General features: G+C 39.0%; 1 protein-coding gene across 2 annotated transcripts in view; it reads left to right on the top strand.

The window, feature by feature from the left end:
• Positions 1-1,793: 1,793 nt before the first annotated feature.
• Positions 1,794-19,961, top strand: part of onecut2 (one cut homeobox 2) — a 50,978-nt gene continuing 32,810 nt past the window's right edge. Inside the window, exon 1 of one of the 2 annotated variants that reach the window (XM_031277492.2) lies at positions 1,794-3,519. In XM_031277492.2, the coding sequence (XP_031133352.1) occupies positions 2,310-3,519 (1,210 nt within the window). In that variant the 5' untranslated portion in view covers positions 1,794-2,309. The remainder of the gene's footprint in view (positions 3,520-19,961) is intronic. The other variant, XM_031277494.2, reaches the window with a different exon arrangement.

Raw genomic sequence — 19,961 nt, 5'->3', positions numbered from 1 at the left:
TTATTAAAATGCCACAGCCCATACAGGCTTTTTTTATTATTAGAATATAGACATTAAGAGAATAAATCGTTATGCAAGTACTTTTACTTTTAATACTAAAAGTACATTTAAAATCAGGTACTTTTTACTTTTACTTAAGTAGGGTTTTCATTGTTGTACTTTTACTTTTACTTTAGTAAATATATCTCTGGTTATTTGTACTTTTACTTAAGTACTGAGATTCAGTACTTCCTCCACCACTGGTTCCAAGGCACTTTTTGGACCTCGGGAAGATGAGTTGTGTCCAGGTTGTGTTATGTAGTGTCATGTTATTTTATGCCATGCCATTTAAGGTCATGTTATGAATGCTGTGTCATTTTACATTATGACAATTAGTTTTATGTCACCTCATACAAGTTTATTTCATATGATGCTATGCTGAAGGAAAGTCTGATAATCAGGAATTTTAAGATTAACTAGTGTTACAAGTATGTTTTTTTGTGGAAAAATCAAACCTTATGGCAAATGATGGACAGACAAACCTTTTGGGGGATTGGCGCTTTGCAAGGAAAAATTAAAAGGAACCGTTCCTCAGTGTTGGGGGAGGTTTTGTTGTCTATCATGTCAGTTCTGGTTTGATCATGTGTTTACCATGTGTTATTTCCTGTCACCTTACTTTATCTCAACAATCAGAAGCAGCAGGTGATGAGATGAGAGCTGAGATGAGATCAAATTTTAATGATCCCTGTGGGCAAATTGCTTCTTTGCAGCAGCAGCAGCAGAAGAAGAAAAAGAAGAAGAGCAGTAAAACCAGCATCTAGTATAGTAGTATAGTGAATGTGAAGATCAGCAGGACGTACATCACTGACTCTCCACACAGACACTGTTGGCTGAATTAATATCACATGCATGTCCCGGTGATCCTTTAAATAGTCTGGACATTTTTCATCAGGCCGTTTTGCTCAGCCTGACTATAACATACAGCACACAGAAAAATCCCTGGTGATTTTATAGCAAAACTAGTGATTGTTATGAATTTGAGAGCACATTTTCAATTTAAGTTTCTATATTCCCTTTCCTTTTTTTCTTGTTTCTTTAATTTATAATGAAATATCAATTATTCATATAAAAATACAGTACACAGTAAAATACAGTATAGGTAGCATTGATGAATTGACCACCTTAGTTAGTTAGTACGATAAATGTCTATATAAGAAAACACTGAGAAAACAACCTCACAATGACCATTAAGTAGCTGTTCTGGAGCTTTCTTTCATATCACTTGATCTTCATAAGCAGATGTAGCCTATAAGTTGTCCAGTTCACATGGAATTGTTAAAAATGTCCATCTTGTGGTGAAGATGATGTGATATGATCAAAAGCTCCAGAACAACTAGCCTACTAAATGGACCTTGTGGTGAAATTGTTTACTAATTGTTACTAACTGTTTGGTGAAGAAAAGTCACGATAGTATTTTATAAATGATCATATAGGCTATGAATACTAAACAGTATGTATTTTCTTTGCTAGCCAAGGTTGAAATACAGTAAGATAAAGTTAAATAAGGACAAAAATTAAATATTGGTTCCACATCCACACTTACATCTTCAATGATTTTGAATTAATGATTTAGCCTTTGCATTGTGCATTTATAATAGGCCTACTATCATAATATTAAATAGGGAGAAATGCCACAGTACAGAGCAGAATATGACACCTTGCACTCACATTTAAGTCCTTCAGACAAGTCACTAATAAAACTAATAGCCTATTAGCATCGTTTCAAAGCAATGCAAAATTATTTTTCGTTGAAATCCCACCCAGAGAAGCTTCAAAGTCCACACCGCTGCATACATCAAAGACGCCGATTGGCCAGTCGGCCCCTTGTACCAATCCCAATGTCCCTCTGATTGGTCCGCTGCACCGTCAGTCAGGCGGGAGACGCCCCTCCATCCGAGCCCGCTTCTCCCTCTCCTCCTCCCGCAGCAGGTTGGGTTGAGCGGTCTGCTAGGGGACCGTGGACAGCTCCCGTCTGAGAAGCAGAGTAACGCAGGAGGAGGAGAGGGCTGGATATGGGGGAGCCACCGCACAGGCCCGTACGATCGAGATAAAAACATTTTTTTTTTTTATGTGCACCTACCGGGGAAAATACACAAAGACACCGAGCTGGAGAGGCCTTAGGAGGACGAGGAAACAACCGAGGAAGTGAGGAAAAAGGGGGAATACGGCTACTGACCCATCCCGGCGCATCAGGGGAGAAGCAGCGAGAGAAAGGAGGAGAAGAAGGAGACATAATTCCGCTCGACCCGATGGACTGAGAGGACAGATGAATGAAGACTGCCTACACTAACGCCTATCGATGCCTGGCCAAGGACCTGGACGCTTATGCCATGAACACGGACATGACAATGGACGGCATTGGCAGCCTGCATGGCGGGGTTTCCGTGAGCTCCGTGGTCCCTGATGTGGAGCTGATGAGCGGCCACAGCCCGCACCACGGCCGCGGAAGCTCGTCGGGGGGACACGGGGCAGCGGCGGCAGCGGCGGCCACCCTGCGGATACACCAGGACCTGGCCGCCGCCGCCGCGTCATCCCGCTCTGCCATGGTGTCCGGCATGGCCACGATACTGGACGGCAGCGGGGAGTACCGTCCGGAGCTGTCCCTGCCGCTGCACCACGCCATGAGCGTGCCCTGCGACACGTCCTCTCCCGGGATGGGGATGAGCGGCACCTACACCACCTTAACCCCGCTGCAGCCGCTGCCCCCCATCTCCACCGTGTCGGACAAGTTTCACCATCACCACCATCACCACCACCACCAGCGGCTCTCCGGGAACGTGAGCGGGAGCTTCACCCTGATGCGGGACGAGCGGGGGCTACCGGGCATGAACAACCTCTACAGCCCGTACCACAAGGACCACATGTCCGGGATGGGTCAGAGCCTTTCCCCGGTGCTGGGTAACGGCCTGGGTTCCATACACAACACCCAGCAGGGTCTCCACAATTACGGCAACACGACGCACGGAGGCCACGATAAGATGCTGAACTTCGACGCGCACCACACCGCCTCAATGCTGGCCAGAGGGGACCACCACCAGCACCGAGGCCTCGGTGGGCCGGCGGCCGGGATGATGTCGCACCTGAACGGGATGCACCACCCGGGGCACCCGGCTGTGTCCTCGGCGGGCCACCACCCCCACCCCCACCTCCAGTCTCCATCCCACGGGCCCGTGTTGGCTTCCACCAGGGAAAGACCGCCCTCCTCCTCGGGGAATCAGGGGGTGAACAGCTCGGGGCAGCTTGAGGAAATCAACACCAAGGAGGTTGCGCAGAGGATCACGGCGGAGCTGAAGAGGTACAGCATCCCCCAGGCCATCTTCGCCCAGAGGGTGCTGTGTCGCTCCCAGGGGACCCTGTCGGATCTCCTGAGGAACCCCAAACCCTGGAGTAAACTTAAGTCGGGCAGGGAGACCTTCAGGAGGATGTGGAAGTGGCTGCAGGAGCCCGAATTTCAGAGGATGTCGGCCCTCAGACTGGCAGGTAAGAAAACAACAAACCGCGGTGCTTATGCTGGTGTTTTGGTTTGCTCTGTCCGTCGGACAAGAAGAGGAATTTAAACCTCCTCCATAAAACAATCCCAAATGATTTCCCCACTGTCACTTTTTATCATTTGCTGGCTTTGTTTTGGTGTTTCTTCGTGGCTCCTTTCCTGCACAGCACCCAAATTTAGACATTTATTTAGAATCACTGGTGTTATGATTACCATTATTGATCAATAACAAAAAGGGATCGATAGGAAATGACAAGGTCACGGGATTTCCCTCCAACAGTCCGGCACTGTGCTGTAACCTAGATTATTTTTCCTGTCCCTGCACGTTAGAGGGAAAATACTGCACTTTTACTAAATATTAGTTCATTATTTTTGCTCAAATTTATACCCAAATCATATATATTCTAATATAAAAAATAAGAAAACAAATGGAAAGATAAAAAAGACAGCACTTTCATTTAAAAAGAAGTATTTACAGTTGGAAATTTAGCACAGAATTTCGAGGGAAAAAATTCATTCATTGCATATAGACTACACCTAAATTAACTTTAGGCTTAATTCAATCAAGGGGTGAACATGTTTATCAGTGTTATTCAGTGGCATCATACTTTTTTACTTTATTCAGCTGGTGTTGTTACTGTGAGTAGCCTGTTACAGCTTATTGTATTCTTATGGTGTTAGCAGGGAGAGAGGTGTGAGAAAGCATTCACAGCAGGCTGAGAGGCTCGGAAGAGGATTTGTGTTTGATTGTGAGGAGCTTGAAGTGATCAGACGGCTGTGACATAAACATGAAGGTTTGTAGCATCAGTGGGTCCGGTGCCCCCTCTAGTGAGGAACCTGGTTTCTGTCCCAACAACACGCCTTTATTGTCTGCAGGAGACAGCAGCAGCAGCAGCAGCAGCAGCAGGGACCGAGCAACATAAAAAGGATCAGCATGAGAGTGGATTATATTCAGTTTTTAGGAATATTGCAACAGTTTACATTGCTGTGGGGTTTTGTTTGCCTGTGGCAAGTTTATCGAAAGATTTGATCAAATTTAATGTATTTAACAGAGGCGTTTTTAATGGCAATTTTAAATTCTGTAAACCTATAGTTTGAATCTCCCTTTTTAGTTCATAATCCAGTTTCTGGATTACAGCAACTGCCTTTTTCTTGTTTGTTTTTTCTATATATATAGGCCTACGTAAACACATACACAAATTCAAAGAAACAAATACATTCACAGGTAATAAAAACAAAAGCCAAATTAAAATAAAACAGGAGGAGGGCAGCATGTATGCATGTAGGTGTAAAGAAAGTGAAGGACATGTTGAATTACCTTATTGCACAGGATTCTAACTGTTCATAAATTAGAGCTCTTGGAACCTATAGTGGATGTGGTCGCTTTTGACATTTTTTCAAAATAATCAATCAATCAATCAAACTTTATTTATATAGCACTTTACAGCAACCAGCAGGTATCCAAAGTGCTTAACATCGAAACCAAGAATAAAAACACATATCATACAAAATAAAGAAAGAACATAAAAAATAAGTTGGGTTTTAAGAAGTTAGAGAATTTTGTCAACCCATAAAGAAACAGTCGGACAGAGACAAATGTTATTTGCTCTATCTCATGAATTTCCAAACTCTTGAATCCATACTGTGTATGAGGTCAAGTTCCAAACACCGAATTACAATACATTTAAAGGTGGCCAACAGTAAGATTTGTAACAAATAGATCTTAGCCTTTCTGGAATGATGCCTAGAAGAGCTGTCTTGGGATATTTTGAAATACCATGATCTTTACAAGCATCAATATTATTTTCCAGTTTTAAAGCAGTTTGCTTCACAATCACAATTTCACTTTGCTTCACTACATTTTACTGGTCATACTGGATCAAGACGTGCTCCAGTATTCAACAACTGGCTTTCTGTGCACAACTTTTGATACTCCTAATTTTGGGCAAGCAGGATGCAGAAATCTGTATAATATTGTATCATGCGTCCTTTATTAGAGCATCACAATATTGTACTGTATATGCATTTTCACAATCAACTTAATTTGACTCTGGTTGTCAGTAGCTCGCAAGTTGCGACTACTGTATAGACACAAAACGTTAGGTCAACACAGCTGAACAAAGATAGGGACAAAAACATAACTATTACGTACAGACAAGAGATTTGAAAATAAATATATGTATCGAGACAAAAATCTTATTATTATTGCTGAGAGAGTGTGAGGCAGTGAGAGGCATGATGGAATAAATATTAAATGCAATTATTTTTATATAAATTCTTTAATATTTGAAATTATGTAGAATGACGAAACTTTATTATATTCATTGCTGTTCAGTAAAAGACAATGAATTTTCCAATAAACTCAAGGATTTAATCCTCATTTATGGGTTGAGGAAATTCTCTGTATTTTTCTGTCTGACAAAAAACCTCTTTAAAAAGTTAAGTATGAAAAAATGAAAATTACCTTAAATCCTCATTGTCATGCGGCTTAAAACAAAGCAAAACAATTTCATCCAAAGTTTACATTTAGGAGATAACTGGACAGTGTTTTACTTCATTTTCAATACGGTCCTATCATAAAGTGTGCTTCTACTGGTAGGCCTATCATATAAAAAAACCTTTAGCATAAACCTTTTTAACTTCTTCAGTTATTTTTTATATATATATATATATATATATATATATATATATATATATATATATATTTTCCAAGACTCCCTGGAAAGCAGTACTAAAACTCAGGGGATAATCCAGGTTAAAGCAGGTACATTCAAATTAAAATACATTCCTTCAACACCGTGACACATGGTGTGTTATTTCAATTTGTATCATACCTGCATGTACTCTTTGAAATAAAGCACACTCGTGTCACATTTCTATAAGTTGTCATTTAACATATACATGTCAAAAAGACAACCTATAGAAATGACAAATCTAAATTATATAAGAAAAAAATTATAAAAAATGTACTGGTAATTTAATAGACACAACCTATGTGGAGTTTACTGTGCACCATAGCTTTCCTAAAATATTATATATATAAATACAAATAAATTGTAATTATGCCTTAGTTCAAATGGCTATAATAATTCCATTATAATCTTATAATTACCTCATTACTCGTGGTGTCAATCTATTTAATAAAGTATCAATCATTTAGCTGTATCAAGATAAAACATTTAGCATTACAACAACACTAGAAACAGACCAGAGATAAATAAGAAGAAAAAATATATATACAACAAATATGTGACAGAGTAGATGCAGGAGGCTCTGTTCCAAATATTTATAGTTGCATAAAGTTGGGTGATTTAGTTTATTCATAGCAAATTAATATTGGGTATTCTACTAAGCATTGAATATTAAATGTATTCCTATATATTTATATAAGGACATTTCAAATACAACCCAAACACCTATGAACTCATGGTGTCTTTGTTTGTATGCAGTATAACTATCAGTAATAATAATCCAATAAGTCTTCCCTTTATTTCATATAGTAAATATAAACTTAAGTGAATAAAACAGCGCCGTATTTTCTGCCATATATAATATTCCTACATTATATCTAAAACAAAGTTTTTATGTTGGTATTAACCAACATAATAACTTTTTGTAAAACCATTTTATTTCATTTATCATATCTCTATAATATTCCTACATTATACATTTATGATCTCAATGCGTTTGTGATGTATTCATAGTGAGTTATGGAGATTGTATTGTATTCTAAAATCATATATCTGCCATGGTTTCATCTGACACATCCTGGTGTAGTTTCTGATATTTGGTGGCTGCATCATATTCCAATGTTTGCTCGTAATATCTGTCTGGTATCCTTTTAAAATGTTCTGAGATTTATTGTGGTTTTATTTGTGGTGTAAATGTAACATGGTTTTAAGTGGCTGAACAGTGTTTGTTGAATAGACTCTTATAAAGAATAATCACTGCAAATAGGCAATGTTGTCTTTTACTTTTTTCCAATTAATGGAGATCCAAACATCCCAGCACGGACAGCTGATTCTCAAAACATTGATTGGAATTTTGCCTCTAATTAGTCTAGATTCGGTCAGTGGATTTGGTCCAGCTCAGACCCTCATATTTGAAATGTGTGCACATGCTAATGTGGATGAGATTATCTATGCAGGATTTGACTGTTATTTCATTAGGTCTTCTTAAATTTTCAGGGCTGGTATTTCACGATATATGTTAATAAGAAATACTATGAGTGACAGTTTATGGAGGGTGGAGCTGTAGGAGAGCAGGGGAGCATTCATGGGATCTGTGTTGCCCTGTGTGTAAAATGTCAGTGTGCAGATACACACTGGACAGCCTCATACTCATGCTGCTGTCTGATGGAACTGCACTCATTTGCTTTCCCCTTGATAATAAAATCACTCTTTTTCAAAAGGTCCAACAATCACGAATCAAACCTGAAAACATTATTAGGGTTGGGCTTTGAGCCAATAGTTACAGTACCAGAGTTTTGGTTATAATACCAAAATTATAGGCTACTTTGTTGATTCCTTACATTAATGTATACACAAAAACCCTTTTTTATTTTAAATGTTAGAGAAATAGAAAGCTTTCTGATTTGCATGCTGTATCTTATTAGTCACCAGTTAAAGAGTCAAGAGTCCGTTTTGTTGAGTAAAGCCAGGTGCTACAACCTAGAGGCTAACTGTGTTTAGCCTGGATTAGCACACAGATTGGAAATGGGGGAAACTAGCTTGCTAGTCGAAGGAGGAAAAACTCTGTTTATAAAAATACCCGTGTGCCTTACTTAACTTAAATTGAACCTCCAACAATTCCAACAACTTTAATTTACTCTGCCTGATTTTCATAATATGTCTTTCTTTGAAGTTGAAATGCAAAAATAAGACATTGTGGTTTGGTAAGTAGCTTGCTAGCTGGAAAGCTACAGAAGCATCTGATGAAACGGTGCCAAACTTTTTTCCATGGCTAATAGCAGGGTGAAGTCAGAGGCTGGCCTTTGTAGAGCTTTAAATTCAGGAAGTCTTTTTTCCTGCTTTCAGCAACAACAGATAGGAACAAAACATGTTTAGCCTAGCTAAACAAATTGACTGGAAAAACCTAGCTGATTACAGGAGGGACTGGTGACTAGCTTGTTAGCTAACAAGAAACAACATGTAAATCAGACAGTTTTGGAGTTCTTGAAGGGTTTGTTTTTCTCTTTAGATGGAGCTAGGCAAGCAGTTTCCCATGCTTCCAGTCGTTGTGCTAAGCTATAGGCTTAATATGCACTGGACCTCTGAATCATGTAAATCAGACACCTTTGAAATTGTTGTTGGGGTCATGATGCCTCCATGTTAAAGATATTTTTAGGTAAGCAGAGAAATATGAATTGTTTTCTTTCTTCCAGCTTGACTATGGAACTGTAATTGGGAGCCTGCGGTTTCACAGAGAATGGGTCAATATTGTTTAGGTTTTTTACGTCATAAACATGCTAACACATCTAGTTGTGTGAAGGTACTCCTTGCAGTATGATTCTACTAATTTTATTTGCTTTATTTTTGCCAGGCATCACATTTTGCTCGTTTCATCCCTCTCTCTTCTCTCCACGGTGACTTTAAAATGACTGTATGAACAGAGGGAGCCTCAATTCCTAGATCAACAACGCTACAAGCAACCAATAGAGCTGAGGTCAAATGTCAAAGCTGCAACACTCAGACAATGGATGGAGCAAATATCCCCCTGACCCTGAGACTAGCAGAGAGGAGAGAGTGGAGCAGCATGCAGGGGGAAGAAAGAAATGAGAGAGCTGGGAGACAGGAATATTTTTGGGTTTTCTTTTGCTGTTACATTATCCACATTCATGTTGTGTACATTCACAACATTGAAACATGTTCTCTCTTTCAGTTAACTTCCTCTTTACTCGTCTCTCTCAAAATCTGTCTTCTTCTCTAAATGACTCTTTTGATGTAGTCCCGCATAGAGCTGAAATGATTAGTTGATTATTGAATTTGTCGATCGTCAAAAAATTAAATAGCGCCTATTTTTGCTTAAGTCATTTTTGCTTTAAAAATGAAAAACATTCTCTCTTGATCTTAAGAAGATTTTGCTGTTTTCCTTTGTATTATAGAATTGTATTGAATGTTTTGGGGGGTTTTGTTAGACAAAACAAGACATTTGAAGATGTCAGATTGAGCTTTAGGTAACAGTGATTGTCAATTTGAGTTATTTTTAATCACTTTATTGACCAAGCGATTAATCAATAATCAAAATAATCAGTAGCAGCAGGCCGACTCCTTCCCCCTTCCTCACTCTCTCTCTCATTTATCTTTGCAGTGTTCCAGGTCAGAGTAATTATGTAAATGTGTTAAGTTCTATTTATATAAAGTTGCACTTTTAAAAACAAAAATTACAGAGTGCTTTGTATGGAGAATATTTTTGGTCATAATTAAAATGATAAGTCCAAAGAAAAAATTAAAAGAGATTGAATTAAAAAGATAATTTTTTTACTGCACTACTAGTAATAATCAGGCCATAATTTTTACTTTAAAAAAAGGAAATTGTTAAGTTAAAAGTTAAGTCAAAATGTTAAATGATAAATGTGAAAATGTAAAGTGACAATGAAAAACGTGAAATAAAAACAAAAAAAGTAAAACTATTTTTTTTTTTAGCATTTGCACTTTACTGTTTGGCAGACTTTAATTTGAATTATGACTCAAAATATCCTCCATAGATCCATGATAAAAGCATTTAGCATCACAGAGGCTGCGGTATTTTCAACCACTGCGGACAGGAGTATAAGGAAGAACAGTAATTGATGGCATTAAGCAGAGGTGGAAAGAGTACTAGAATAGTGTACTCATGTAAAAGTACTTATGCAAAAGGGTACTTAAATAAAATAAAAAAAATAGGTCAGTTAAAATGTGCTCTTGCATTACACACAACACCAGCAACGAGACCCCTTATTACCATATACAGTAAATTCCATTTCTGTAGAAGGCTCCTTGTAGCCTGCATACAACTGATTAATAATTATTAATATACAGCCACCTTCCTCAGTATAACTTTACCAAACTTAATAAATAACTTAGAATTAACCAGAAAAAAAACATAACTCAGACAATTAAATAAAAATGACACTTTAACTATTACATATGGGTGTAATGTTTGGGTGATTTCTGCCCGCCAAAGACTCGGTACACTATTGAACGTTCCCTTTTACATTACATTTTACATTTCAAGCCCAAACTGGCTGTTTGTCAGGTACAGAGGTACCTGTTTTGGTGTCCACATGATTTTAGCCATGTAGTCTAAGTACAGTATTACCAAAGCAGGTTTTACAAGGTTTACAAAGTGTAGGAATTCAGAATTTTGAAGAAAAAGACAAAAAATGGTATGCAAATTACTAGACAGTATACTATGATAAAAGAAACACTAATCTGTCTAAATGTCTCTCTGGAGCCTTTCCTCCATGCCTCCTTCTCCTCTCCTTCTTCATTTTAAATCTATTTCTTTCTCTCGCCATCTCTCTCCTCCCTTGGACCTCTCTCTTTCTCTCTTTTGGGGGGAGGTATTATGTGATCGTCAGGGGAATTGAACACAAGAGCAGAGGCAGCAGCGGCCCAATGAATTATTGATGGGAATCTCGGCGTGACCTGCCTCGGTCTGCTCACTTCACTTCTTCTTCACCTCGCAGCCGGGTTAACCAGGCAAAATGGAGGGAGGGAAGGAGAGAGAGAGAGAGAGAGAGAGAGAGAGAGAGAGAGAGAGAGAGAGAGAGGAGGAGGAGGAGTCCATTGTTTGGTTGGAGGATGCTGCCTAACTGTGACTCCAAGTGAATTATGGATGAAAATACAACAATCAGTGTTAGAATAGAATAGCTCATATAAAAGCTGGAGTCATGGAATAGGAGCCATGGTAAACACAAATGAAAAAACACAGGGGAAGTACTCTAATAGTTGACATGGCTAATTCAGTATAATGTACATTTCCACAGTACTACAGTAATTCCATCAGTACACCAACAGAGTAATGTAGTACTACTTTTTTAACACCATACTGTCATTTCTGTTCATTGAAAACACTTCTACTTATCCGTTTTTTCCATTGCTGTTAAATTGCTGTCAAGAAAATCAACATTCACTACAGATGTTTCACATTAAAAGCGGAGAGAGGGATTATGCACTTTGAGCTGCTGGAAGGCTTTTCCTCGTAATGAAGGAACAATTTTAACAGCTCTTGGACAACAGTGGAGCTCTGTGGCACAGAGAAAAAAGATATATCAGACTTTGGATACACACACAATACTCATTAGCGATCACTTCATTGCTGGTTCTTTACATGGGGTTTGTTGACTTGAATGAAAACCAGGGAATATCACCAGACTTATCCTATAATGTCTTTTATGTTACAGAACAGACTGAGAAGAGTCCACTTAGAGTTAAATTGTGCTGAAAATCTGAATGACTGAACCTAAATATTTTCCATTTTACGCATCCTGCTGCAAGCAGACACAGTGCATTATTTATGAGCCGGACCCTGCTTTATGACACAGATTACCAGCAGTTACTGTGTGTGTGTGTGTGTGTGTGTGTGTGTGTGTGTGTGTGTGTGTGTGTGTGTGTGTGTGTGTGTCTGTGTGTGTGTGTGTGTGTGTGTGTGTGTGTGTGTGTGTGTGTGTGTGTGTGTGTGTATTTGTGTGTGTGTGTGCGTGTGCGTGTGTTTGGCCTTACAGTTTCAAAACTGGAATACATTTTATGTCTGTTTTCAGGGTTTCTGTTCTGACCTCCATATTCACAGGCTGATATTGATCTGTAATAATGGATTTCAGGCTGCTGAGAGGAGACTTTTTGATGTTTGTTTGTTTGTCAGCGTGAGAAGATTTGACAGACATTGTTATCTCTGTCCTATCCTGTCGATTGCAGTTTTGGAGTTGGGAAACTGAGACGTGACAAAGTCTGTTTACAGGCGCTGGGGAGTACTACTGCATATGTGAAAAAAGTTGCATAAAAACGTTTGTGGCTCCAGAGAGAGCTTTAAAAAGTCTGATGAATTGCATTAAGTGATGTCACTTGAGTCAGCGTCGGTTGGGGCTGAAGATTACATGTTTATGAATAAAAAACATCTGATGGTGTTAAATTAGAAGTGAGCTTACCAATGTTTACAACCGGATTGTTTCTCTGAATATAAATGCAGATACATTTTTTAAAAAGCTAATAAAAAGCTAAATCATGGTCAGACAATAGCCATTGGGTTCAGAGATTGCATTTTTGGCCAAGGTGCTCTGCTTCTTTTGCTACAAATGCACTACAAATGGAAAAATCCTGTCCGTTTGCCTACAGATTAATTCATATGCAGATATTCTGTGTAAATGCAAAGGCCTGAGATCAGATGTTATTATCTAGATACCGTTTGCAGATACAGATTGCAGGTTAATACCAGGAGGAGACAAGGTTCTGAAGTGGCGCCTGCAACGCATTGCAAGTTTTTGCCTCTACATGTATGTCATTTACTGTATGTAGACTATAGAGACTCTGACTGCATCATATTCCTTCAGCAAAGGCACCAAGCTTTTTATCAAATCGGTAAACTCCAAACATCAGCCTTGTGCATTCAGACTCTTTACAACCTTACTGCAGCTCCCAATAACAAAATCAGAGGAATAGCGTAGTGATTTTTGGTTAAGTCTGTCCACACCAATTATGGTGCGCCGGCGGTGTTGGAGAGGTAGAAGTGTTGCTGGGGCCAACTGAGCGGCTCGGGTTCAGAGGAGAAAATGGTCCTGTCGCCGCTTTATTACGCCGGTCAAATCAAACGTGACACCTGGACTCTGAGCTCATCGAAGCAGAGCGCACAGAGAATACACACCACACAATCAGTAAGAGCCACAAACACACACACACACACACACACACACACACACACACACACACACACACACACACACACACACACACACAAACACACACTTCCAGGGGAGGACAGGAATGCAACTCTGAATCATGCTTAAAGAACCATATATATCATTTTTTTCACATAATTTATTATTATTATTATTATTATTTGCATTTTAAAAGAAGTGCATTAGTGGTATCTCAACAGTGGTATTGTTAAAAACCCATCTTTCTTAAAGACTACATTTCCCATCAGTCCTGTTGTTAATAATATACTAGTGTTTAAGTAATGTTCGCTAAAAACTACAGTGCATCCAAGACTGTTGACAAAATGCAATGCTTTTAAAAGAACAGACACTACAGCCGTTTTCACATATAAACTCCGACAAATAAGGTCCTGACATTGTCCAAAGTTGCCCTTTCTCACATGTAGCACATACCAGGAGATTGTCCATCTCAGATGCGTTCTTACTTACTGGAAATGGTTTTGATTTAGTTTAGATGAGGGTTGACGCTGGGAAACGCGTGCAGGACACAGGACATGACACGGATTATTCTGCGTTATTGCGTCGGTTTGTAATTTGGTCATAAATAACTGAGTCTCTTGTCGTTTCTTGATTTTGTCTGACGATTTTGGCACCATTAAAAACAGAAGTTCCCGAATCTCGTTGTCTCTCCAGTTAAACATTTTGGTTAACGTCTTTGTGTAAATCACCCTCCTTCTTTACCCTTGGATGTTTGTTGTCCTCCGTTTTTGTGCTGGCCGACAGAAACGTCATCATTAGTTGTGAATTCTCTCACTTTGGGCTCAATCAGAGATTACACAGACTTAGGGAGCTGATTTGGACATTTAGGTTCTTACTAATCTTGCCACAGCGCTGCGGAGAAGGGTCTGGCGAGTCCACAAAGCAACCGGGATGGGAGAAAAACATGCTCTAGTTTATTGGCATTTCTTTAAACCAATCACAATCGTCTTGGGCGGTGCTAAGCGCCGAGCGTAGCCACGGTGCCGCTGCAAAATAGCGTCAGGAAGGAACTTGTTTTGGTGGAACGTGAACGTTCAAAGGTTGTTTTAGTCGTGCAACAGAAAACTCAGATTGGACGGATAGTCTAGCTAGCTGTCTGGATTCATCCTGCAGAGATCTGAAGAGCAGTTAACCATAGTCCTCATAAATCCAGTGGAGTTTAAAATTACAACACAAAGAAAGAGGAAGTTAACGGGACATCCGAAAACAGACATCCAAAAAGAGTGACATCCGGCGGAATTTGGCAGAACGAAAGCAATCCCGGATGTGGAACATCGTGGATATAGACTAGGTTCTCACATACAGCTCTGCTGGGTAATGTCTAAATAATTTCAGGTTTGCAGTGCATGTGTGAAAGGGGCTTGTCTATCAAAATAAGAAGACACATTAAAATTAGTAACTAGCTGCATTGGTTGACTAACGGTAGGGTTCCACACAGCGAAATTTCGCTTTGCTCTCATTGAGGTTGAATGGAGACGAAAATTGCCCTGATTGGGCGAGATGAGAGCGAATCATCGAGGCAAGTGAAACAAAGGTGACGAAAGTTTAACTTTATTCAAATGAGGACCACTCGAGAACCAATTAGGTCCGCGTCCCCGAGGCAATATTTCGCTGGCCGAAATTTGCTTTGTGTTTCGCTGTGTGGAACCCTAACGTAATAGTTGGTTTTGCATGATTGGTAGCCCTTTCTCATATCTGCAACCAACCAATTGTTGTTGCTTCTTATGTTTATTTGAATTATTTAACACAAAACACAATTGAATGAATTCACAACGATCCACTATATATTTGTTCATGGTGTCAGCATCTCAGGTCCAATTAATACGATATGATACAACTTTATTGTCAGTTTAAACTGAAATTCATTTTGCGTTCCCAAGCAGCTCTGCTCAAAAATAGAAAAAAAAAGTACACACAGAGTTAGACAACAATTACACACATAGTACAAAGATAAAAACACATCAACAGCCATGACAAAGAAACATGTTTCATGATATCCTCAGATCCAGATCATAATTGGCAGCACACTGATTTTGGTTTAGCAAAAGGATAGACTGATGTATTTTGTAAGAGTTCACAGCTGAGCAGTGCACTTGAAGAATACCTTCAATTCACAGTTCAATATTGGAAACTTGGGGCAATTTTAGTGTGATCTTACCTAGAATGGAGGTGGACAAGAAAGTCTGGATATAAGGCCTTGTTTAGGTTGTGCTGGGTTTAGAAGGAACATGTAGAGCAGAGGCTGATTATTTGTTTACAATATGTCTCAAATAATATGTGGGATTAATTTATTGATGTTTATGTTGACTTGGCACCTAGGTCGTTTTTGGCAGCTTCTGCTGTGGTCCTGCTCAACGCCCTGCTATGCCCTGCACTGCTACAACTATTACTACTAGTCACAGTTCTGTTATCTTTATTGTTACTAAAAGTGCCACGGCACATCATGCCAACTGCTATAATTGCTATGAATTATATTTCTGTATATCTGTATCTCTGTCTCTGTGTCCCAACCGGCAGAAGCAGATGGCCAAGGGCCTGGTTCTATCTGAGGTTTCAGCGTGTTAAGGGAAGTTTTTCCTCGCCACTGTCGCACCAAGTGCTTGCTTGTGGGAAATTGTTAGGTCTTTGTAAATTATAGAGTGTGGTCTAGACCTACTCTATCTGTAAAGCTGCCTATACATGATAGGCAGCAAAATCGTTCTCCGGCCGTTCCATTGATTTCCTACGGGGAGAGCGGTGCCGGCCAACTAGGTGCTGCGCTACCCCTGGCGTCGCGCACCGCTCGGAATTGCCGCTGTGCGCTGCCCTCAAAGTTCAAATTATTTAAACTTTGACCTAGTCACTTTGACCTTTCAACGCAACCAATTCCAGAACGTTCCTGCGCTTTGCCTCTTTGCTCTGCGCCCTATCATGTATAGGCGGCTTTAAGTGACCCTGAGATAACTCCTGTTGTGATTTGACACTATTAATAAAATTAATAGAATTGAATTGTACGTAGAGCAAATTGTTCAAATGGGCTGAGCCAACTGAATGTCACTTCTTAATCCCATTCAGTCGTTGTTTGTTGGTTTTCTCTGGTTTTCATGTCTTCTTGTTTTTGAATTCTCTTTCTCTTACTCTTTCTATCTTTGCTCTCTTGTTTCTTTCCTTACGTTGTCGCTCCCTCCCTCAGGTTCATTAGTATTGGTGTCGTAGCGCTGCTGAAATAACTCTGTCCGGAGGCGTAATGAACGACGACAGGCGGGACAGAGCTGTCAGGCAGCACGCAGGGTTTATGGTGAAGCTGCGCTTTGACCTTGTGTCTGGAAAAAATCTTGTATTTACCTCTGGGGATGACGAACAAACAAATACATCCATAAATAACAACATTTCAATTATATTTTAATGATTATGATTATTATTATACTGGTTAAATGTTAATATATATATAATCAGTAATAATTAAAACAATTTAATATAAAAATCTTATTTAAATTCAAATCTCAAATAAATGGTCAACTTTTCATTTATATTAATGGAAAACAATAATATCCTATGGAGATGGAAAAAAATATATGAATGTGATATTCTATATATTAATAATAATAACAGTTGTTATTATCAATAAAAACCATCACCAGTAAATCAATAAGATTTAATATAATGTGATGAAAATAAATTAATAATAAAAGGAAGTTGGGTCTTTGAAAATTATAGAGCGTGGTCTAGACCTACTCTATCTGTGACATAACTGTTGTTATGATTTGATACTATAAATAAAATTGAATTGAAATCGAATTGAATAGAAACATATTTTTAACTCTTACTAATGCCTAACATCTATTTATAATTGTTATTATTACTATTAGTAGTATTGCTATTATTGTTGTTTTTGCTTAAAGACAAACCAACAACAATATACAATATAATATAATATCAATTTTATTTATAGTGTCAAATCGTATAATATCTCAGGACACTTTACAGATAGAGACCCGACAATTTCCCCCCAAGACCAATATTATATATTATGACAACAATTATATACTTTTATCTAGTCTGTGTTATTTTCTGTTTGCGCCTTCAGCTGACAGTTCTCTGTATGTAAATGTGCTGATGTGTATCTATAACCAATCAATACTCTGATGGTCAGATACTGAAAGCGAACACAAACAAGGAAGTAGACGCACATTGTGTTTGTTGTCCTTCCTGCTCCTGTCTCTGTTCACGTTGTTGTTTTCTGTAATTTTGGTCTTTCTCACTCAGTCTGGGAGTCAGTGTGTGTGTGTGTGTGTGTGTGTGTGTGTGTGTGTGTGTGAAACAGCAGTTTTGGGCTTCACCGTGCATGTGTATGTGTGTGTGTGTGCATGATGTGGATCGATGGCTGTAATCCCGAGCAGATTAAAAGAGCATTAATACTGGCAACGATAACGTAAACGCTGCGGACCCAGATCTCCATTGATCTGCAGGAACTTGATCCAGACCAGTTCCTGGAAGAGACGAAGGGGGGAGGGGGGGTAGACAGAGCGGTAGGGAGAGAGAGACATTATACAACAGGGAGAAAGAGAGAGACAAGCAGTATGGCTCATGATGATGATAATAATAGCATATACACTGTAATGTGCAATGTTACATGCGAATGAATAACTCAGAAATTGAAAGGTATAAGTATGATCTGTAAGGAGGTTGATGTCGGACAATTTTGCAAAATCCTGAATTTCTCTCTACAAATATCTGCACATGGCAACCACGCTGTGGTTGAGGTTAGATTGTGATTACAGGTTTTTTAAAAGCGAACATTAATTTCACTATTCTCAAGTAAAAGAAATTAGTAAAGATGTTCATTTGCTTGTGTTTTGTCGCTTTGCACGTGTATGTTGAGCTTTTAGGGCCACCGTACCAATCAGGTTATTGATGTGCAAGGCTGTATGACACATTGTTGCAAAGCATCGGCATCTCTGCAAGCCTTGTGATATGTTCACTGGAGTTTATTAAAGAGACAAATTTGTAACATCATCTACTGTCTCATAACCGCTTGCAGACCATGCTGCGTCTCTAGCAAAGCAATGATTTATAAAGTTGGATGGTGCAATATAGCTAATACAATAGCCTCCTCTGTTTTGGATTCTCCAGCATGAATCCATGTGTTAAAGTTGAACTTGATGGAAAAGATTTGTGCTTATTTATTTCATCTCTGCGCATCTTTGCTGATTGTGGTGATTCCATTGTAATTAATTGACTTCCTTGCAACATGTTGCCTTTTTAAATTCTGTTGGGAGCAGGTTTTTCCACAGAACGTGTTGAAAGTGGTAAGATTTTGGATTTACATGTGGAAAGCTTTGTAATTATGTTTTACCTCACTCATATGAAAGCTGGATTTATTTGTTAGACACCTGGATTTTTTTTCCTTTTCTTCTTGGGATGATCTTTGGGTTTCTTTATCTCACCTACGCACATTGTATTTCTTTTGTTGACCTTTTGTCTTATCATTTGTACTGTTTGTGCTGACTGAGTCCAAACCAAAGCATGACCTAGAAAACAAAGCACTTTTTGATGGTCAAATTGTTCTTATTTCTCTCTCTTGCTCACCTGGTGCAGATTTGGTGGTAAAAGCATTAAAAGCAGCCAGTGCGATGTGTATCAGACAGATGGGTTTGAAGGGAATCCTCCTCTATTTGATTGTGCCACATAACTGGATTCATTAAGCTCAATCTGTCTGTTATTGGATTATGTTTCATATTGGATGGATGGCATCCAATTGTAGATATTACGGCCTTTAATGGAGACAGGTTTAGCTGAACAGAGCAGGCAGAAACATGTCGGAAAAAAGAAAGAAAATAAAGAGAAAATAAAGATAGGAATGAATAATAACAGCAGATAGAACAGAAAAAGTAAACATAAACATAAAAGAAATAAAACAATAAAACTGGGTAGGAAGAATTGGCAAAAAAAGAAGAAGACTATATGGCCAAAAGTATATGGACACTCAATCTTTTATCTCTGAGCTGCTTTTTATCTCTGAGAGCAGGAAACCTGATCATCTCGTATCACTTGCCGCTGATCGCTTGGAGACAAACACAGCGGTGAGCGGTTTGCCAGGATGTCCGTATATATCACTGCCCAACCTCTCTTTTGATCAATCACCGATTACAATACAATCTATTGATCAGAGAATATTATCTTTTTGCCTGTGTTTGTTCTCTGTTGGAGATGTGTGCTGCGAGTCCGAGCTGCAATGGCCCTCAGGCTGCCAAAAACATTACTGATAAGAAAAGGTACTGAGAGGCCGGTTAACTCATCATCTATTAGTCAGTGTCAGTGTGTGTGTGTGTTTGATGTCCAAACAGAGCTTTCCTCTGACTTATCCTCACTGTCAACATTTAGCAGGTTAAAGTTTAGTGAACGTTTTCCGTGAAGAAGAGAAATTCACTTTCAACACCAAACTTTTACTGTACTTTCATTTTTTAGAACCCTATTGAAATTTTCGTTGTTGCTGCGTTTCACTTTTATTTCTATTTGGGACAACCACATTGGAGTTTTGGCACTCTAGTTCCCAAAAAT

Source organism: Sander lucioperca, chromosome 14, assembly GCF_008315115.2.
Source record: "Sander lucioperca isolate FBNREF2018 chromosome 14, SLUC_FBN_1.2, whole genome shotgun sequence".
Classification (NCBI taxonomy): domain Eukaryota; kingdom Metazoa; phylum Chordata; class Actinopteri; order Perciformes; family Percidae; genus Sander; species Sander lucioperca.
This window is presented reverse-complemented; position numbering and strand designations above follow the sequence as displayed.